The sequence below is a fragment of the Anabrus simplex genome, chromosome 4, assembly GCF_040414725.1.
Source record: "Anabrus simplex isolate iqAnaSimp1 chromosome 4, ASM4041472v1, whole genome shotgun sequence".
In the NCBI taxonomy this organism is placed as follows: domain Eukaryota; kingdom Metazoa; phylum Arthropoda; class Insecta; order Orthoptera; family Tettigoniidae; genus Anabrus; species Anabrus simplex.
In genome coordinates this window covers 260,178,500-260,201,880 of record NC_090268.1, presented here as the reverse complement: position 1 = coordinate 260,201,880, position 23,381 = coordinate 260,178,500, and the positions used below count along the sequence as shown (strand labels likewise).

The window sequence follows — 23,381 nt, the reverse complement described above, 5'->3', positions numbered from 1 at the left end:
CTATGTCAGAATTAACAAATATTTGAGGATAGGTTTTGGTTTTATAAGGTGTTACCAGTTCTTTAAGTAATTTAAACGAGTGTGTTATTCAATCAGAGTGTATGCGTATCGCCTTCAAGTCCCCCCCAAAGCGTGACATTATCAGAGGTACAGTACGGCCTGGACATTACGAAGGCAGTGCCTCTACTTACCTCGGCGCTACTAGTGGAAACCTAAGTATTAAACAAAGGACAGTCACTTTGCACGCGCCACATAGTGCAGCCTCTTGTTACTAACACTGCACAGTAGCCTCTAGAGCTTCACCCAAGTATTCTAATGGTCCAAATTATATGACAAAAATGCAACACACACTTCACATTATAAGCCAATCACACCACAAAAATACTTCTCAGCAACCTTAAAGTTCAATTTTATTTATGGTTTGCAGTGTGTACAGCTGTACATACGACACAATATGAACGAAAAAAAACCACACGGTAAGTCATCACTATGCTTTATATGTGAACTGTTAAACGTTCAAACACTTTTTTAACTTAACTAGTAACAATTTCTAGAATAACCTTTGTTCTTTCAACTACATATCATATACGCTCTTTAGGGCTAATTCCGGCTTGTCGTAACCAAGCTCTTCTGGTGTGTTAACACCCAACTCGTCCAAGGTTGGTCGAATTTCTTGAAGAATGTATGGGTAAATTTCCTTTACTTTTCCTCCACATTTATCTTTTACTGCTTCAAGAAACCTCACAGCAAGGGCGTAATCGCTGACTCGGCGACAAGCTCTCAGAGCAGCATTGATTATCTTTGGCTCAGGTACAAGATCCATACCACAAAGATCATTCATTGCTTTGCGTATCTCCCAACCATCGATGTCCGGTCTGTTGAAGAAAGCTTCGTAACGGCTATCAAATTCCTCATCTGTTTCAGTGGAATGTTTGGACATGTACCGAGTTGAAACCGGAGACGTTCGCACAGCCTGTTGAAGAACTACACCTCTCACTGCAGAATGGATACGGCATACTGCAGTCCTCAGCATTTTGGTTAGCTTTTCAACTGAAATATGAAATGAATGTCTTTAATCATACATTCTCACACATACTTCCTCCACAGCAAGATACTGCGAATGAAATTAATGCAATATGGCAGAAAAAACCAAACCTCTTCCCCGAAAACGAATTTAACTTATTCCGAATTAGAATAACTCAACACTAAACTTCTCAATAGTTTACCATATTTTAAAACCACATATCCATTTACATACCTCGCTAAACGTTCCTAAAGCAGATAACGAACCCACAGGACACAACCCAGGAACGGATATCTGATGGTCAGGGATCTAAGAATACAAAAGATTACATAACTTTTCTCTTAATTATTCCGTGTAATTCTCTAGGAACGATCACAGAGAATAAATTTGACTTTAGAAGATCACGATTTTAAAATGGCAAACAACAAACATGTACCTACTATCTGCGCACTTTTTAGTGATAGAATTCATGCTAGGTACACGTTTCACATCCGGAAATATTATATAGTATTATATATTGTGTGTGTGACACAGTTGTTGGCGTTAAGATAATAAATGTTTAGAAAATACATATCGATCGATCATATTATCGATTCAATTCAGATTTCATTTCCATTCAGTTGGCAGTATTTACCGGAACCGGCAGTGCTCCCTTCTTACTCCTCAAAGAGTACAAAAATCTATCACTAAAAAATGCGCGTACAGTACATACCGGTACATTTAGATAGTGCCGTATCTTGCCTGCTATCTTCGTGTGTTATCTTTCGTGTGTGTCTATTAGACCGTAATACTAATAATAATTTGTCTAAGCCACTGCCTGCTCGATCTGCATCCGATGGCTGCATAAACTGCCTGCTCATTCCATACTCAAACGTGTAACACGCCTTACAAACAATCTGCCGCTAGATGGCAGCACCAAACGTACATATTTACCGCGTGAATACAACTAGATAAGCATACCAGCAAAATTTAAAATCTGAAAGTAAGAGAAATATTAAAGAATTTTACGTATAAAGTGGTGCTCTAGAGAGTTATAGCTTCAGCACTTTTCGAGAAAGAGGTTACGACGAACAAGAAAACCTGGAAAATTTGTCTGTATGGTACTTCCCTACATTACTAAGTAGAGGTTTCACGACTTTGGCCAGCACAGTTTCTGACACAAGTTCCTGGTGCTTATTGTTACTCAAACACTTTAAAAAATTACATTGGCACAAAGAAGGTAGAACATAGTTTTTTATAATCTGGAGCAGACTTGAAGATTTCTTGCAGTACGGTAGAGCCGTCTCAACAAATTTCTGAAGCCTCATAATTAGGCCAATAAATCGTTGCTAGGGCTAGCGCAGCTATTAATGGGGATGAATTAAATGAGGTAGAAACGTTATTCAAGCACGTGCTGCATTCTGTGTTTTCTTCGATTACACGCACTAAATAACCACACACTAATCCCTGGTAAGCAGTTTCCGAAGTGACACACACTGACTCAAGGGGCTCACGAAAATCTTCCAGTAAATCAAGTACATACTCAGGGAATAATAATAATAGACGGCCTATTAGGCGACTTGCATATCTGTGAAGATGAAAGCCCTACCTAGGATGATTTCTAATGCTGAAGATGCCATACACACCCCAGCCCCCGAAACACTGGAATTAACCAATTAACTAAATAGGCCCTACTTGTGTAAATAATAATAGTAATAAAAAGAGCAGTATATTGACACGATATTATACTGCTAGCAAAAGACTCGTAATGGAATCTTAATCTGCTTACCCTCCAGGGTTGGCTTTTCCCTCGGACTCAGCGAAGGATCCCACCTCTACCGCCTCAAGGGCAGTGTCCTGGAGCTTCAGACTCTGGGTCGGGCGGATGCAACTGGGGAGGATGACCAGTTCCTCGCCCAGGCGGCCTCACCTGCTATGCTGAACAGGGGCCTTGGAAGGGATAGACAAGGAAGGGTGAAGGAAGCTCCCGGCATTTGCCTGGAGGAGAAATGGGAAACCACGGAAAACCACTTCCAGGATGGCTGAGGTGGGAGCTAACAAGAGGAAGCTCCCGGCATTTGCCTGGAGGAGAAATGGGAAACCACGGAAAACCACTTCCAGGATGGCTGAGGTGGGAATCGAACCCACCTCTACTGACCTCCCGAGGCTGAGTGGACCCCGTTCCAGCCCTCGTACCACTTTTCAAATTTCGTAGCAGAGTCGGGAATCGAACCCGGACCTCCGGCGTTAGCAGCTAATCACACTAACCACTACACCACAGAGGCGGACAATGGAATCTATTACAGCATATTATTCTGTTTTGTACCTTCACATTAACAGTACAGTGTCCCCAGATATTATATTATTTAGTATGTAATACTTCAAACCTTACGCTTACCATTTTCTGCAATGGTGTTTGAAGAGCTCTTGTTAGACGTCCCTGTGCTTGAATCCCTTCTCTTAATCATCTCTGAAATTAGCGGTTGTTTATAAGCTGGATAATCAGGGAAAGGGCTGGGTACAGATCCTGTTTTTAATTTTCGTGTTTTGCTGGTCACTTTGAAATCGTCATTTACAAAATGTAGACTGCAAACCACGGAATAATCAGGAATCCATTTACTTCCCTTGCTGTTTCCTTCCCTGGATATAATATTTAACCACTTTCGACGCAATTGTGTACTTGAAGGTATATCATGGAATGAAATATCACGGCATTCTGGTTTCCCATTCTTTGATTTGCAGAAAGGCACGCAGCAGTACACCATTTTCACTGAAAACAAGTACAGCCTATCCTATTTCCCGCTATTTCATTCCGACAGGTCTGGAGCCGGTTAGTGCTGCCACCTGCTGTGGGTATTTGTAAACGGAGTGTTTCATTTAGTGCCATGTTAAAATGTTGTAATGAGCAGGCAGTATAAGCAGCCATCGGATGCAGATCGAGCAGGCAGTGGTCTAAGCATTTAGCTTCGTTGGTAATCTTTGAGTACAGTAGTTCTTCCAAATTTCATTTCCGTTGTGCTTAGTAGAGACATACGGTACCGGTACCGTAATTAGGATACGTATGAAAGTAGTTTAAAAATTACTGTAGTGTACTGTACAGTAGTATACGAGTAATATCCTATTAGAATTTAGTGTGCTTCTTTTATTATTGTAAAATATTTGTATAGTACTGGTGTAGTAGAGGTATCCGTAGAAACTCTTACTAAAATACTGTTGTTGTAATTAGGATAGGCTTAATTGCAGTCTGGAATTGTGTAGTTCTTGTGTATTACTTTCGATATTCAGTAATAAACAGCAGTTTTTATCCTGTTAGGGGTTGTAGGATAAAAATAGAGCACGATTAAGTAGTATTGTAGTGTAGTCGTATATTAATGACCTTATTGTTGTGTACTATCCCAGACAATATATCCCTCAGTTCATTTACTTTTTGCAAATAAGTTATTTTATTTTTAATTTCCTTTTTTCCGTAAAGAATGGCTAAGGAGCGCGAGAGTACGAACTGTGGGTGTGGTGAGGCATTGAGGGTTATAAGGGAGGAGTTGGAAAGTTTGAGGGAGATAATTAGGATTCTCACAGAAGACAGGAAGGAAGATAGGACTCCCTCAAACAATGTACAGGTTACAGTAGGTGTACAAGAGGGATGGGAAGGAAAGGGAGGAGTTGTAGAAGACAGGTGGTCTAATGTTCTAAGGGGAAGGAGATTGCAGGCTAAGCGCTCTATTCAGGATCAGAATTCAGGACAGGTGTCTGTGCAAAATCGGTACGAGTCACTCCAGGTAGAACAACAGAGGGAAGATGAGGGACAGGGAACTGTTGCTGAGATGTGTGGAAGTAGGAGGAAGGGAAAACGTAGGAAAGGGAAATGTACAGTAGAGGATAGGAAAAGACAGGTGGAACAAGGTCATCGGAAGGAGAAAAGAGAGGAGGAAGTAGCTTCTGCAGCTATCAGGAAATATAGGGCTGACCAGGAGGGGAGGGGATCAAATGAGGTGGGTAGGGTTGAGGCTCTGGTCATGGGGGATTCCATCGTTAGACACGTGGGGAAAGTGTGTGGTGGAAAGGGAACCAGGGTAGAATGTTATCCAGGAATTAGGTTGAGGCAGATGTCGAGGAAAGTAGAAGAGAGGGAGGAGGGGAAGGAGAAGGTGGTAGTGTTTCACGTTGGTACCAACAACGTAAGGCAAGCTGATATAAGTACCAACATAGTTGGAGATGTGTGGGATCTGGTAAATGCAGCACCGTTGAAGTTTAAGAAAGCGGAGGTTGCTATTAATGGAATACTGTGTAGGAGGGATACTGACTGGAGGGTGATCGGGGATTTAAATGAGACTATGGAGTGCGTATGTGGGAAACTGGGAGTGAAATTTCTAGATCCTAATGGGTGGGTAAGAGACAAGGATCTGCGCTCGGATGGCCTTCATCTAAACCGCAGTGGTACGTATAAGTTAGGAAATTTGTTTGGAAGGGTAATAGGGAGGTTCATTCAGGGAAAGTGGATGGCCCTGGGAGCGGTGATAAGGGAGCAGGGACCTGGAAATCAAGTAGGGATGACATAAAATTGTTAGTGTTGAACTGCAGAAGTATTGTAATGAAAGGAATAGAATTACGTAATTTAATAGATATATACTTATCAGATATTGTAATAGGAGTTGAATCATGGCTGAGAAATGATACAAAGGATGCAGAAAATTTCTCACGGCACTGGAGTGTGTATCATAGAGATAAGATAGGAATGATGGGAGGGGGAGTGTTCATTCTGGTGAAAGAAGAATTTGTAAGATACGAAAAAGTTAAAGATGAAACACAAGAAATTCTAGGTGTACGGCTCATTTCTAAAGATAATAGGCAACTTGATATATTTGGAGTGTACAGATCGGGAAAGGGTAGCACTGACGCGGATTCGGAATTATTTGATAGGATAGTCAGCTATGTGGAAAACGATATGGAAAGAAATGTGATTTTAGCGGAAGATCTGAATTTGCTGGATGTCAATTTGGAAGGAAATGCGAACGACAGGGAGCATGACCAACAAATGGCAAATAAGTTAATATGAGAAGGACAGCTGATTCACAAAGTGATGGAACCAACCAGAGGGAAAAATGTCCTGGATGTGGTGCTGATAAAACCAGATGAGCTCCATAGGGAAACTGAAGTAATAGATGGTATTAGTGATCATGAAGCTGTTTTTTGTGGTAGTTAAAAATAAATGTGATAGAAAGGAAGGTCTTAAAAGTAGGACTATTAGGCAGTACCATATGGCTGATAAAGCAGGCATGAGGCAGTTTCTAAAAAGTAACCTTGATCGGTGGAAAACGGTAAATAAAAATGTAAACATACTCTGGGATGGGTTTAAAGAAATTGTTGAGGAATGCGAAAACAGGTTTGTACCTTTAAGGGTGCTAAGGAATGGTAATGACCCACCTTATTATAATATAGAAATAAAGATACTTAGAAGGAGGTGCAGACTGGAAAGTAATAGAGTTAGAAATGGCTGTGGAAGTAAGGAGAAATTGAAGGAACTTACTAGAAAATTGAATCTAGCAAAGAAGGCAGCTAAGGATAACATGATGGCAAGCATAATTGGCGGTCATACAAATTTTAGTGAAAAATGGAAGAATTGTATAGGTATTTTAAGGCAGAAACAGGTTCCAAGTAGGACATTCCAGGAATAATTAATGAACAAGGGGAGTGTGTATGTGAGGATCTTCAAAAGGCAGAAGTATTCAGTCAGCAGTATGTAAAGATTGTTGGTTACAAGGATAATGTCGAGATAGAGGAAGAGACTAAGGCCAAAGAAGTAATAAAAGTTACACATGATAACAATGACATTTACATTAAGATACAAAAGTTGAAAACTAGAAAAGCAGCTGGAATTGATCAGATTTCTGGGGATATACTAAATACAATGGGTTGGGATATAGTACCATATCTGAAGTACTTATTTGATTATTGTTTGGTCGGATGAGCTATACCAGATGAATGGAGAGTTGCTATAGTAGCCCCTGTGTATAAAGGAAAGTGTGAAGCTGAAAATTACAGGCCAGTAAGTTTGACATGCATTGTATGTAAGCTTAGGGAAGGCATTCTTTCTGATTATATAGACATGTTTGTGAAATTAATAACTGGTTCGATAGAAGGCAATTCGGTTTTGGGAAGGTTTATTCCACTGAAGCTCAACTTGTAGGATTCCAGCAAGTTATAGCAGATATCTTGGATTCTGGAGGTCAAATGGACTGTATCGCGATTGACCTGTCTAAGGCATTTGATATGGTGGATCATGGGAGACTACTGGCAAAAATGAGTGCAATTGGACTAGACAAAAGAGTGACTGAATGGGTTGCTATATTTCTAGAAAATAGATCTCAGAGAATTAGAGTAGATGAAGCTTTATCTGACCCTGTAATAATTAAGAGGGGAATTCCTCAAGGAAGTATTATCGGACCTTTATGTTTTCTAATATATATAAATGATATGAGTAAAGGAGTGGAAACGGAGGTAAGGCTTTTTGCGGATGATGTTAATCTCTATAGAGTGATAAATAAGTTACAAGATTGTGAGCAACTGCAACGTGACCTCGAAAATGTTGTGAGATGGACAGCAGGCAATGGTATGTTGATAAACGGGGTTAAAAGTCAGGTTGTGAGTTTCACAAATAGGAAAAGTCCTCTCAGTTTTAATTACTGCATTGATGGGGTGAAAGTTCCTTTTGGGGATCATTGTAAGTATCTAGGTGTTAATGTAAGGAAAGATCTTCATTGGGGTAATCACATAAATGGGATTGTTAATAAAGGGTACAGATCTCTGCACATGGTTATGAGGGTTTTTAGGGGTTGTAGTAAGGATGTAAAGGAGAGGGCATATAATTCCCTGGTAAGACCCCAACTAGAGTATGTTTCCAGTATATGGGACCCTCACCAGGATTACCTGATTCAAGAACTGGAAAAAAAATCCAAAGAAAAGCAGCTCGATTTGTTCGGGGTGATTCCGACAAAAGAGTAGCGTTACAAAAATATAGCAATGTTTGGGTTGGGAAGAATTGAGAGAAAGAAGAAGAGCTGCTCGACTAATTGGTATGTTCCGAACTGGCAGCGGAGAGATTGCGTGGAATGACATTCCGGTTAGTAGACGAATAAGTTTGAATGGCGTTTATAAAAGTAGGAAAGATCACAATTTGAAGATAAAGTTGGAATTCAAGGGGACAAACTGGGGCAAATATTCATTTATGTTAAGGGAAGTTAGGGATTGGAATAAGTTACCAAGGGAGACGTTCAATAAATTTCCAATTTCTTTGAAATCATTTAGGAAAAGGCTAGGAAGGCAATAGATAGGGAATTTGCCACATGGGCGACTGCCCTAAATGCAGATCAGTTTTGACTGATTGATTGATAACAAAACTTTCCACACCCCGATGAAGGAATGTATATGTGTTCTGTGCCAGAAAACTTGCGACTTATATCATGTGATGACGTGTGGTAAAAGACTGATGAGACTAACCAAATTCTGTTTGATGTAATTAGTCATATAGACATATTTTAATGGCCATTGGCTGCAGTAAAATCTTTATTTAATATCCATATTTGTGCATAGATAGTAAAATTTTCCCGATTCAGTATTAATTCTTTGTTTCCATATTGCATAACCACTGCCAAATTGACCCCTTGCTGCGATAGCCTCCTGGAGCGACGCATCAAGTCGGCCGTGGTACGATACATGTGCGCACATGTGCGTGTCGATAGGTGTCACAGTTGGTGTGCGAGAAAGAGGTTAGTTTTTAAATGTGAGGATTTTACTCATATATATATATATATAAAATTCGACCAATTATTCTTCGATGTGTAGTGTAAATGAAGAAGAATTGGACGATGGAAATCAGTTCATGGAAGTTAAGCCACCTATCGGGTAAGTAGAATTAATGTTTACTTTTCAAATTGACATTGGAAGGTAAATAACCACCGAGAGGAGCTTATTCAAGTATCTTCAATATACCTCGACACAGGAGCTGTCGAGGAAAATATTGTCTTTCTCATCTTAAAGGAATTAGTTAGATATGGGTTTGGCAGTATAGCTGTCAAGTAGCTATGTAATATGTCGTTACTTTGGATTAACACCGGTGCGGTGGTAATTGAGGACCGTTTTTTCAAAACTTGCTCCTTGCAAAATCATAATTTTTCAGGAGAGAGAAAAAACTGGTTAGACAATAGAGTAAAAAGGATAATTTGACAAAGCACATCTTAACAGTTTATTTGTTAGTTACAATCTGATATAAGTATAGCCAAAAGCACAAATTTGAATAGTTTGTCCAAAGAAGGTAGGGGAAAATGTTCGTTTTTTTTTTCAAAACTCTCGCATTGCATAATGCTATTGAGTAAAACTTTCCTCCACAGCATATATAAAACAGATTTTAGAAGATAAAATGTCAAAATTTACACACAGACATTATCACAGTACTATAAATGAAGGATGGTAGTGGTAATGGTATATACGATACTAGTGTTTCAAAACTTAACAGACATAAAATTAATGAATCTCTGTCTTTATTGACTAGACCTCTTTATTTCTCAATCAGTTTCCCCAACTTCTGTATCCTCTATCATATCACTTACATTAAGCTTGTTCTTGGTATGTTTTCCCTTAAGAACCACTTCATAGAACTCCTTAGCTTCCCGAGGTATTTGTATGATTTTCATTAACTTTGCCATATCTTGGCTCTTTTCATTACTAACATGATTTACTGTTTCCATTTTTGGAGCCAAGTCAATTTCTTTGAAGGAAATCTTTCCTTTATTGAGTATTTCTGCAATGGTTGATTCACCACTGTATGTGTATCGAACAGCGACTTGTACCTTGAAGTTTTCATGTTTTGTGATGTTGAAAGGTAGCTTCCCTTTCAAAATCTTTATTGATTTTGCCTTCAGATCGTAGATGTTCCGATCTCACCTGTCCGTGATCACTGAGTAGGCTGTCATACTCTATAGGCGATGCAATCTCTTCTTTCTCTCTGTATTTTTTCTCTACGTTCCTGAACACTCGATCTGGCACCAAAAAGTTATGACCTCGAATGGGAAAATAATGTTCAACTGATGTGAAAACTTTAGACTTTTCGAGGAAACGTGCCACAGATGCTAATAAAATACTATTCTGAAAATAGCCTGATTTTTTTTTTTTTTTTTTTAATATCCAGCCCCTTCCTTGCGAAGATTATTTTCTAAGTGCTCAAGATAGTCTTTTACACCCGAAGCTATTTCATTCGATCCACGACCCCCTTCTGTCTCCAACCACGTTTAAAAGAAAACTTTACTTTTGCCAGTAGCTTTTCATTTGTCATGACACAAAGATTATATAACCATGCTTGTCTCAAGTAAAAACTTCCCCTATAGATACTTTAAGAATAGGTTAATTTTGTTGCATGTCAAATATAACATCAACATGACTATCATCCGTTTCTTTACGTATGGCAAAAAATTTATTAGCTCGTGCTTTGTGTAATTTATAATCAGTACGACCCTTGTTCCTTACAACGTCATTTTTCGTATCTTTAATTATCAATAAAAAAATTTTACGCATCGAACATGTAGGCCTATCTGAGTGTGGATTCCCAAAACCTAAATTGAATTTCGTGTAGAAAATTTGCTTGTACTTTGAGATTGAACATTTTGATTTCCCTTCTAAATCTCTTTCTTTGCAGAACTGAATGTAAATTTTATTGATGTTAAGGTCCGGATACTAACATTCATACATTAAAAAACAATGGAATCTTACATGTCAGCAAAATATCCAGCAGTCTAGCGACGTTTGCTGTAATGAGCGAGTTTTTGTATACTGCATATCGTAGTAATGAGCGAGTTTTGGGAAAACGACCCATATTTAGCGGCTTGTTGTGATGACAATAAACAACTTTTGCTAAAACCAGTTTAAGGACATGAAAGCCAAGTGACCTAACATCCACGTCCCATATATAACTCAATTCACCCCATTTTTGCAATGAGCGAGTTTTGAAAAAACGGTCCTCAATTGTTGTTGTAAAGGGGTAAAGACTGGTTATCAATTGTCATTATTATTTATGAAAGAGGAAACACCGATACTGAGAAGAATGAAGGTGTCGTTTAAAAAAGGTAAATGATCATGAAATTCATCGAGATGACTGACTCCTTGAGGCTCACGAAGTTGGCGCTATAAGTTGACACTCCTCAGCCCAAAGTTTGTAACATAAGGAAGTGAAAATAATGCAAATCTTACTTGGAATTCCATTTCGAGGAGAGATGTGTTCATTGCGATGTCTAGGAACCCAACATCCTGCCCCCGAAGTACATTTACTTTTATAACATAATAAAGAGCAGCACCCGCCATCGTCCATGGTAGCTATTACTTGCATTCCTATTAGTCAGTGCATAGCAATCTTGATATAGAAGTCTGTTACCAAGAATTGTGACGTCACATGCTTAGTGCTAAGTCTTCGCTGTCGCATGTAATTCCTATACTACTGATACAGTACTTCTTATCATAATGTAAGCAAAATAAATGCAATAATAAGCCTATAAACACATAATATTGAAGAAGCGTTATCAAAAGAAATTACACACAAATACAGAGATATGTGCACTCAACATATGTTGCATATTATTAACAATATTGGAATAAAGGCTACTCAATTGGACTGTAGGCTAGTAGTCGCTAGGGGAATTGTTCTTTCTAAAAATAATGTCATAATTTTATGCTTGTTCAAGCACATGACGTTGTCAATTGTTTATGAATAACAAAATATGACAGATCTTAGACACAACCACACACACACGTTTGTCACCAAAATTGGCCAGGTTCTTTAATTTTCATTTCCAAAATATCCCTTTGCTTTCCACTATGTTGTGACATATATGATGACTGCCCAGCATAATCAGTCATTTAGGCTTTACCTTGGGCACAGTTGAAATGAAATGTCTGGTCTTTTCGCCGTGTCCAATTGAATCATATGATTTTCAGAAAAATGTCCAATACAGACACAGGCATATTTTCTCTGTGTATAGCACGAATTCATTTTATTTCTTTCTCTTTACTGCTAACATTGCCCCTTCCTTATTTGAACGGTAGTTACAGTATACATACAACCAGGCACGCTACACGTTCGTCCCATATAGCAAAGAGGAGCGTATACTAACACTTTTTTTTGCTAGTTGCTTTACGCCGCACTGACAGGTAGGTCTTATGGCGACGAAGGGACAAGAAGGGACTAGGAGTGAGAAGGAAGCGGCTGTGGCCTTAATTAAGGTGCAGCCCCAGCATTTGCCTGGTGTGAAAATGGGAAACCACGGAAAACCATCTTCAGGGCTGCCGACAGTGCGATTCGAACCCACTATCTCCCGAATACTGGACACTGGCCGCTCTTAGGCAACTGCAGCTATCGAGCTCGGTACTAACACATTATAATACTAATCATACGGTATTTGAATAATTAAACAATAATCATTAAATTATGTTAGATAATTTGTTTGTTCAGTGGGTTCATGTAACCTATCGCATAACCTAGCAATGCTTCCTAACTCCAGGCTGCTCAAATTACAATGCTGTAGTAGCAAACGCATATTATTGTCGAAAACACATCTTTTACTGATGCTTTTCCGTACAGTTGTTCCTTGAAAAACACCAACCAACACCTTTAATAATGTTGAAATAACAACAGCGTGCTAGCAAACTATCATTAAAATAAGACTCATGCTTCCATATCGAAGCACCAAGTCATCTGTGTGAACTGTCAAGTGTAGTAGGCCGGAGCTACCTATTTGAGTTGGCCATGGTCAACGTGAACAGAATGTGACGTCATTGCCATCAATGCTGATATTTAGATTGCGTTACCAACCCCGACTGAATAAAAGCACAAAGAAAAAGCACCATAAAAATGAAACAAGGTGAAATACACAACAGCAGTAATGTAATATAATACTTACGTTAATGCAGAATGCGCTGCTGTCGCCCTACAGAATGCTAGAGACCTAAAAAGCCGCTTTGTGGGCCTAACCTGAGGGCTTGCGCCCTCAGACCCCTTTTGCTTCTTTACAGCTCAATGGTTTTGTCACTAACCAGACCTAACCAATCGAAACCAATCGCTTTGTCACTAGCCGGACTTTACCAATCCAGACTAATCATTTTCTTACTGATCCGAAATATAAGTTAATTCATCTTTTGCACACTTTCAAATATAGAATGCGCTGCTATCGCTTTGCTTGGCACTAGTCCTTGTTCCAAAATGAAGAGGTTGGCAGCATTGTAAGCCGCCCGAGCATGTACTCATGTCCTCGGTGAGAAGACCGTGAGAAATAAACTAACTGATTATTTTCACCATGTTGGTTAATCCTGTCCGTATTGAGTTACTATATTCACATTTCTGTAGAACACTTTCCCGCCTTGTCAATACTTCACATATTTTATTATACTTAATTACTGTACATGTTTCGAGAGCTAACTACTATCTTCTTCAGCGGTGGTACATTGGTACAAATATATTTATCAACAGAACAATACATACATACATACATACATTCATTATCATTGTAGACTGTTATGCCTTTCAGCGTCCAGTCTGCAAACCTCTGTGAATTTACTAAACGTCGCCACAATCCTCAATTTGCAACTAGTGTTGTGGCCTCAATTAGTTCTATACCTCTTACCTTTAAATCGTTAGAAATCGAGTCTAACCATCGTCGTCTTGGTCTCCCTCTATTTCTCTTACCCTCCATAGCAGAGTCCATTATTCTCCTAGGTAACCTATCCTCCTCCACTCGCCTCACATGACCCCACCACCGAAGCCGGTTTATGCGTACAGCTTTATCCATCGAGTTCATTCCTAAATTAGCCTTTACCTCCTCATTCCGAGTACCCTCCTGCCATTGTTCCCACCTGTTTGTACCAGCAATCATTCTTGCTACTGTCAAGTCTGTTACTTCTAACTTATGAATAAGATAGCCTGAATCTGCCAAGCTTTTGCTCCTGTAAAGCAAAGTTGGTCTGAAAACAGACTGATGTAAAGATAGTTTCGTCTGGGAGCTGACTTCCTTCTTACAGAATACCGCTGATCGCAACTGCGAGCTCACTGCATTAGCTTTACTACACCTTGATTCAATCTCGCTTACTATATTACCATCCTGGGAGAACACACAACCTAAATACTTGAAATTATTAACCTGTTTTAGCTTTGTATCTCCAATCTGACATTCAATTCTGTTGAATTTCTTACCTACTGACATCAATTTAGTCTTCGAGAGGCTAATTTTCATACCATACTCATTGCACCTATTTTCAAGTTCCACGATATTAGACTGTAGGCTTTCGGCACAATCTGCCATTAAGACCAAGTCGTCAGCATAGGCCAGACTGCTTACTACATTTCCACCTAACTGAATCCCTCCCTGCCATTTTATTCCTTTCAGCAGATGATTCATGTAAACTACGAACAGCAAAGGTGAAAGATTACAACCTTGTCTAACCCCTGTAAGTACCCTGAACCAAGAACTCATTCTACCATCAATTCTCACTGAAGCCCAATTGTCAACATAAATGCCTTTGATTGATTTTAATAATCTAGCTTTAATTCCATAGTCCCCCAGTATAGTGAACATCTTTTCCCTCGGTACCCTGTCATACGTTTTCTCTAGATCTACGAAACATAAACACAACTGCCTATTCCTCTCGTAGCATTTTTCAGTTACCTGGTGCATACTGAAAATCTGATCCTGACAGCCTCTCTGTGGTCTGAAACCGCACTGGTTTTCATCCAACTTCCTCTCAACGACTGATCACACCCTCCCTTCCAAGATGCCAGTGAATACTTTGCCTGGTATACTAATCAATGAGATACCTCGATAGTTGTTGCAATCCTTCCTGTTCCCTTGCTTATAGATAGGTGCGATTACGGCTTTTGTCCAATCTGAAGGTACCTAACCAACACTCCACACGCTAATTTGACTACTCTATGAAGCCATTTCATCCCTGCCTTCCCACTATACTTCACCATTTCAGGTCTAATTTCATCTGTTCCTGCTGCCTTATGACAATGGAGTTTATTTACCATCCTTTCCACTTCCTCAAGCATAATTTCACCAACATCATTTTCCTCCTCCCCATGAGCTTGGCTGTTTGCAACACCACGAGGATGATTTCCTTTTACATTGAGAAGATGTTCAAAATATTCCCTCCACCTCTCCAGTGATTCTCTGGGGTCTATTATGAGTTCACCTGAATTACTCAAAACACTGTTCATTTCCTTTTTCCCTCCCTTCCTAAGATTCTTTATTACTGTCCAGAAAGGTTTCCCTGCTGCTTGACCTAGCCTTCCAGGTTATTACCAAAATCTTCCCATGACTTCTTTTTGGATTCAACAACTGTTTGTTTCGCTCTGTTTCTTTCATCTACGTACAAATCTCTGTCTGCCTCGGCCCTTGTTTGGAGCCATTTCTGATAAGACTTCTTTTTACGTTTACAGGCTGCTCCCACTTCATCATTCCACCAAGATGTTCGCCTTTTCCCATCTTTACACACAGTTGTTCCTGGGCATTCCCTTGCTCTTTCTACTACAGCAACCCTGTATGCCACTCATTCACTTTCTATATCCTGAACCTGCTTACTGTCTACTGTTCGAAACTTCTCACAAATCATATCCATGTACTTCTGTCTAATTTCCTCGTCCTGGAGATTTTCTACCCTTATTCGTTTGCAGACAGATTTCACTTTCTCCACCCTAGGCCTAGAGATACTTAGTTCACTACAAATCAGATAGTGGTCTGTATCATTGAAAAATCCGTGAAAAACTCGTACATTCCTAACAGATTTCCTGAATTCAAAGTCTGTTGAGATATAGTCTAGTATTGATCTGGTACTCCTAGCCTTCCATGTATAGCGGTGAATAGCTTGAAGAATGTATTCGTAACAGCTAAACCCATACTAGCACAGAAGTCCAGCAAACGCTTCCCATTCCCATTAGCTTCCATATCTTCCCCACATTTACCAATCACCCTTTCGTATCCTTCAGTTCTATTCCCAACTCTCGCATTGAAATCGCCCATTAGCACTATTCTATCCTTGCTGTTGACCCTGACTATGATGTCACTCAATGCTTCATAAAACGTGTCAACTTCATCCTCATCTGCACCTTCACATGGTGAATACACGGACACAATTCTTGTCCTAATTCCTCCAACTGACAAATCTACCCACATCATTCTCTCATTTACGTGCCTAACAGAAACTATATTGCGTGCAATGGTATTCCTGATACAGAGCCCTACCCCAGAATCTCCCCTTCCCTTTCTAACACCCGTCAAATACACTTTATAATCTCCTATCTCTTCCTCGTTATCTACCCTTACCCGAATATCACTTACTCCTAGCACATCCAGATGCATCCTCTTCGCTGCCTCAGCCAGTTCTACCTTCTTTCTTCCATAAGCCCCATTAATATTGATAGCTCCCCATCGAATTCCATTTCGTTCGCCAAGTTGTTTCCAAGGAGTCCCTCGCCTGTCAAATGGGTGTGGGACTCCCATTACTCCCATAGGTCCGAGGCTTGCTTAAAATGTTCTGAGCTCGGTAAATTCATGAAGCAGGATGCTACCCTACTTGCACACAGTCCAAGTGAGGATCTCTCTTCTAACGGGTCACGGACCACCGGTGAAATGTATAGTCCTAGCCGCCTGAGCACAAGGAGGGCCATGACGCAGAATATGTCCAAGATGCCCACTCCCATTCCATAGCAACTGGTATCACGACTCTCAGGACCACTTACTAGGCCACTCAGCCGTTGCCCATGGTTCACGAACTAGGACGTGACTACAGTAACCCACAAACATGAACCATAACAGAACAATTATATATACATTTTGAAATTGTTAAACTATTTCTTTGTGTTTCAACTTTTACTTAGGCCTACTTACTATGTCATTTATTACAGACTTTAAACTAGAAATTTTCAAATCATAAATGAATTAAATCTAGTAAATTAGTCACTATATGCTAAAATTTTAAATCTGCTCTGCTCTTGGAACTTAGTCCTTATTTACATCTAAAAAAAGAAATAAAATGTTTCTTTGTGTCTAAATTTACATTTACTTTGTCATTGAATATTGTGTATAAGCTTGCAAATCAGGAATATCTCTTATCTGAGAATCATGGATAGGAGATTGCAATTTAAATACGGTATACCAGTGGAATCCTTTTTCTGATAAGTGGCAGTGCAGATTTTTGTCCATTACCAGAATAACTTGAAAAGTGATTGGGGTTTTCCCGTTGTAGTAGGCTGAATCTCGAACAGTTTGATGGTTCTGCTGGCAGGAATTCTTGCAGTAAAAGACATGTTGCTGTATGTTGTCCATGAATCAAATGCAGACCAGTTCTTTCTTTAAGGAACAGGAAGAAACCTTCTTTAAACTATTGTTTCAACTCTTAAGTTACAATTTTTATTTTGTGGCAGTGGCAATGGTATTATCAGCTCGAAACATACTGTTGGGCACTATTGGACCAAATGTTCCTTTTGGTTCCTGTAGGCAATAATGAGCCATCCACATCATTGTGGGTGTTTCAGTGTAGGAATATGTCTGTACACTAACTGATTGAGACAGTGTCCATTTAGATTGCATTTCACATTCAAATTCACTTTGGTCTTGATGTAGGTGAACATTATAACACCACTACTATCACTGACTAAACTTAAACACAAATACACTTGAAATATATATAGACAATAATTCCTAGGTTTAAACAATAATTTACAGTCGATCTGAAAAGCATTATCAATATGGTAGGCCTACATCTGATCTACTATAGCTCGCTGCCTCAACAACTGACTGTCTGAACTTATGACTCACTTGCCGAACTGATCACAATGTGTATGTCATACAAAATACACAATCATTAACAAAAGACCTGCCATTGTGATGTCAGTATAAGAGCAGCAACACACTATCAACACATCAATCTACTAAACTGCAATTGATCTTTGCCTCAGCAGTATCAACAACACAACTCCATAACTCCTCTTAAACTACTAGCTCACTAACTTAACTCCTCAACACTCTTTATATATACACTGCCTGACAAAAAGAGTTAAGCACCCAGAAAGTGTGATCCAGTATTGGTATACGTGCATACCATTGATTTGTGAGTAAATGATTAGATTTACTAGGATCTGTAATGTGTAGAATGGCTACCAGAGTGCATTCATGATGGCACCGTCTTATTGTTGATAAGTTGTTACCAGTCAACTGCTGTGAGTCAGACAGTTACGCAAGATGCGCAGAGAGGACCATGTGCAGTACGAATTACCCGCGATGTCTCGCAGATGCATTTGAAAGTCTATCCACCAACTAGCTGGCCATACACGGAAAGGAATTGTGACAGACGAGGCCTTTGGTGACGTGTTCCGACAGGCTAGGACTTGCTCGTTAGTGAGCGAGATCAGTTTGAGGCGTTATCTGCAACAGGTGAGACCTGTTGTCAGCGCCTCGACGGAAGGACCTCGCCTCACAGATCAGGCCTCTTGTAAGGAAAACATGGAGTGGACAAAGGCACTGCTAGAGAAATTTGTTGAAATGTACAAAGAGCGGCTGTGTCTCTGGCAATTAAAACATGAGGTGTCGCAGTGTCTCAATCAAGCGTTCTTCAGTATCCTCCTTTCCTCGTACTTCAGCTGAGAAGCTACAATATCTACAGTAAATACGCTTTCAGCTAGACTGTTCACCAGTAATAGCTATGCAAAACAAGTCATTATGTATGTGTTGTGTATGTTTGGTACTCAGCCCAAAGGCTGGTTTGATCGTACACATCTATTGTAACAGCTGTCATAGATGACCTAGGCATCACTGAAGAAGCGTACTAGGGAAATGAGGAGTGAGGTAGTTTCCCGTTGCTTTCCTCACCGAGCCAGAAGTTGCTCGCACATCAGTCTGCTAAGCCCACCGAAATGCACGCGCCAGCTGTCCTATGAGTGATATTTTCATACCATTCATAAGAGGGACTGGCTGCATAAGTAATGGTATTACTAGCATCGCTCATACCTCAGTCACTTTCATATTGTCAAAGCCAAGGATGAGACTGAGACATATCATACATTTAATGTAATAACGAGAAAAATCCATACATGCTTATCTAATAGTATATCATAATCGCTGTGGTCCATTTGCAAACAATTCTTGTAATCGTCCGGTTCATTTTCTCTCAGGTGTTGTATCAGACTCATGTGACTAAAGATGTCTCGCTCTCCGATCCATGATTTCATTCACTTCGATTGATTTTTCTGTTTGCATGATTTAACATATAGCGAAATGCACATTCCAACAGCCGCAAGAGCGGTTTTTTCCCCTCCTGACACCGTCTGCTTCGATGTTCGTTGCACAGTTCTAAGTACGGCCGGCAAGGATTTCAAACTAGTTTGAAAGGCCAGCGGATGAGGCTTGGCCTGCCGAGAACAAAGGGATCATTCCAATTAACGGGAGGGTCTGGAATGTTGACAGATTATGATGCACAACACGGCAGGCTTGGTGTCACAGTTGATGGCGAGCAGCAGGCCGGGTCTCTGAAGGTCACGTCTGGCAGGCGGCCTGTCTGATCTAGCCCCAAAGGCGAGGCCTGCAAAAAAATCTTTCCATGTATGGCCAGCTATTGACAGCATTTGACAGAGGCCACATTGTGGGACTGCATGAGGCTGGTTGGTCATATCTTGCAGTTGCCAGGCATGTGGGCCATTCAGATGTCACAGTGGCCGGTTGGACTCAATGGGTTCACGAGGGCACCCAGTCACGTTGTGCAGGCTTGGGTTGACCAAGAAACACCATCCCGAGTGTGGGCCTTTGTATGTTGTGCTAAGCATTGCGGGATCCCATAACTTCGGTACCCGCCATCCGTTACCATGTACTGGAGACTCTACAACATTCTGTGGGTTCCCCCGCAATGTCTCGACGACTTGCAACCACCGGATTGGGGTCCTACCGCCCTATGTGTCGGTTGCCATTGACACCAAAAGACCAACGCCTGCACTTGGAGTGGTGCCTTGGCATGGACAGAGGACGACTGGTGTCACATTATGTTCAGTGATGAGTCCCACTTCCCCATAACCTCTGATGACCATCGTGTGCGGGTTTGGCACCGTCGAGAGCAGAGGGCAGATCTTAGTTATTATATTGTGAAAAGAGACACAGGAGCAATCTCTGGCATCGTGGTGTGGGGGCCACGGGATATGTATTCAGGTCACTGTAATAGTGCTTCGGCAGACTTTGACGGCACAGTGATACAGCACAGACATTTTGCATCCACACGTCCTACCCCTTATGGCACAGCACCCTGGGAGAGTGTTCCGACAAGATAATACATGTCCACACACAGCACGTGTGTCTATGGACTGCCCAGAGCATGTTGAGGTCCTCCCGTGGCCAGAAAGACCCTCAGACCTCTCTATCATTGAACACGTGTGAGATGACATTGGAAGGGAACTCCGTCCCAGTACCAACCTGCGGGATCTGGAGGGACAGCTGCAACAACTGTGAATGAACTTGCCTCAGGAGAGGATCCAAAGGCTGTTTGACACCATTCCTAACCGCATTGCGGCCAGGGGGTTGCGTCGTCATACTGACCTGGCGCCAGCATTCCACCTGTAACTGCCAACAGCCTTGTCTCTTTTATCCCATATTGTAATCAATTCAATAAAGAAACATGGTCTTTCAGCATATGTAGTTTAATTCACTTTCAACCACTCCTTCTGGGTGCTTAACTTTTTTTTGTCAGGCAGTGTATATACTAGCAATGATTCTAGATAATTTTGTTTTCTTACAGCATAGTATTAATACTGTACAAGGTCCCTGGAAGATTCTTTAATAACATCGAGAACTCCTTGGTGCGTTCCTTTCAAGAATTGTCTTGGAACAAGCTTGTCACTATGGAACATAACCTAAAGATATCTACAAACATCTAGCATATTATACAATATTTTCTCGACTCGTAAAGATTCCAGAGCTCACTGACATTAACACATAACTAACTGGGGGTTTTCCTGAGCAACCTGGGAAACATGGGCAGTTTTTTATAGTGATAAATGTGATGTAACCTTAACCTAACTCCCCTCGAGTTACTATGCATATAACCAGTAGTTTCCTGAATGGTTTGATCACCGGGCGAGTTGGCCGTGCAGTTAGGGCGGTGCGGCTGTGAGCTTACATCCGGGAGATAGTGGGTTCGAATCCCATTGTCGGCAGTCCTGAAGATGGTTTTCCGTGGTTTCCCATTTTCACACCAGGCAAATGCTGGGGCTGTACCTTAAGGCCATGGCTGCTTCCTTTGAATTCCTAGGCCTTTCCTATCCCATCATCACCATAAGACCAATCTGTGTCGGTGCAGTGTAAAGCCACTAGCAAAAAAAAATAAAGATCACATCAAGGACTATTTGCAAGTGGATAAAATAGCCTAACCTATAATATGTGAGTTAAGTGCAAATGATTAAACCAAAATACATAACCTAGCCCATAATATATGAAAAATTGTTTTCAGTTATACACATAACCTAACTTGAGTCAGTCTGTGTTGTAGACAGAAGAGAGTATGTAGTGTATTAATCGCTCTCTGGCAGTCTTGAGATATGCCTCTGCAGCCTTGTCCTTGTTGACTTCATCGTGAACATGGAAGTGGGATAAAGATTTTGTTACCTTCGTACTCCCAATTTTATGCCTTTTCTTGAAATGTTTGAACCAAGAGTGAGATGACCAGAAATCCAGTAAAGTCAATTTCATAATAAACATAGAAAAAGCATACAGAGTACATTCAGAAAACTCCAGTAACTCAAAACTGACCAGATTGGTTCTTACCATTTTCTTGCACCGAGAAACAGAAATATCCCACTACCACGTACGGCTTTGTGACGGGGTTGTTCAGATGGAAATTTCACACCATAGCTACTTAGGGTACAAAAGACCTGCCTGTCTTGCCCATGACAAATGTTCAAAATTCTGGTACACTCTTCTCAAAATCTGTTTGGGTTAGCCACGTGAAATTTCAAGGCTTATTATTTGCACCTTTAACTATAATAAGCTTATTTGTCAAAACCAAATACGTTACTTTTTTAGTATGCATTTCTTAAGAGGTGCAGTTTTTTCCCTAAAATGTACCTACAAATTTCTAATTTCTTTTAGATCTTGCAGAAAAATCTCTTATTACTCTTAATTAGGGTCATCTTGATGTGTGGGGAAAGAATCAGGGACCTAGCTTTAAAAGTTTTCTTGAAAATGGTGCCGAAGTACAAAGAAAAATATATAACTGAAGTATTAGAACACAATTTTTCACTTCAGATAGTTCTTAAATATTCCTGCCCCATACTCTGGATTATTTTTGTCCTCTTTGGTTACTTTTAGGTTTTTCTTTTTTCTTCTGGCTCTGTTTCTCATGTCTTTCATCACCAAGTCTGCTTTCTGCAAGCAAATTCCATCCAACTCTTTCAAAATGCTCACTGTGTTGTATCCTGGCTGAATGTTAAATTTCTGCAGCACTCTAGCCCTGTTAAATGATACCATAGCATCATTCAACCTAGCAGGAGCGTATTAGAACAAACAAATACCGTTTTTGGATTTCTGGACCACAGATAATTTCCGTGTAAGACGATTTCCCTTATACTTTCTTTTACCTAGATGCTTTTGATAAAGTCATTATAATACCAATAGAGTTGGTCTGTTATTGGGCATCATAAATTTTCCAGCTAACTCATTCCTGGTTGCCAGCGTTTTGCACACAATTTACTCATTCAGGACAAATATTTCAGATTCCCTATGGGAATCAACATCTTTCATAGGTTATAAACTTCATGGTTCTGATCCGTATTGAATTGCTGTACAATGTAATTATTAAATTAATGTAGTAATGGTCCACCTTTCAATACTATAATATTTTCATTTGAATCTCACAACAGTTAGTCTCAAGCACACTCAGCAATAGACCACACACCTCATGCTGTATTGAGAGGTAAGTCTCATATAACCTATGCCATCTAACTAACACCTTCTCTCATTCAATTCATTAATTTAATTTGATCTAATTTATCAGGTTAACTTCATGGGCACCGCAATGAATCGCAAAATTTTTTTACCAGACACAATGTATCTGTGTTAATCACATCTTCATGTGCTGTCCTGACAGTGTCCAACAACATTTTCAGCAAGATTTAACAAGCACCATGAGAGCATCTCATTTATTATTTTGCTTGAGGATGAAACAACATCTAACAGTTCCCTGTCAGCTAGTGGTTATTTACAGCAGTGTCCAATGGATTACATATAGCTAACACCACACAAATAGATTTGATGACGAACTACAGGATCAACATTTACCAGTTCCCAGCAGTATTAGAACTAACAGTTCTGTG

General features: G+C 40.2%; 2 protein-coding genes across 3 annotated transcripts in view; one reads left to right on the top strand and one right to left on the bottom strand.

Annotated features, from left to right (window-relative positions):
- Positions 1–393: 393 nt before the first annotated feature.
- On the bottom strand, positions 394–1,395 carry COX5A (Cytochrome c oxidase subunit 5A). The gene is made up of 2 exons (XM_067146440.2): positions 1,259–1,395; positions 394–1,050 (listed from the first exon to the last, which is right to left on the bottom strand). The coding sequence occupies exon 2, from the start codon at positions 1,031–1,033 to the stop codon at positions 575–577; it is 459 nt and encodes a 152-aa protein (XP_067002541.2). The 5' UTR covers positions 1,034–1,050; positions 1,259–1,395; the 3' UTR covers positions 394–574.
- Positions 1,396–8,697: 7,302 nt separating this feature from the next.
- The window catches only part of Ctu2 (Cytosolic thiouridylase subunit 2), a 127,351-nt gene continuing 112,667 nt past the window's right edge, over positions 8,698–23,381 (top strand). For both annotated transcript variants that reach the window (XM_067145516.2, XM_067145513.2), the window contains exon 1: positions 8,698–8,902. In XM_067145516.2, coding sequence (XP_067001617.2) covers positions 8,835–8,902 — 68 coding nt within the window. In that variant the 5' untranslated portion in view covers positions 8,698–8,834. The remainder of the gene's footprint in view (positions 8,903–23,381) is intronic.

Excerpts from the sequence above, each read along its gene's own strand:
- COX5A (XM_067146440.2), bottom strand. The coding sequence starts at position 1,033 with ATGCTGAGGACTGCAGTATGCCGTATCCATTCTGCAGTGAGAGGTGTA.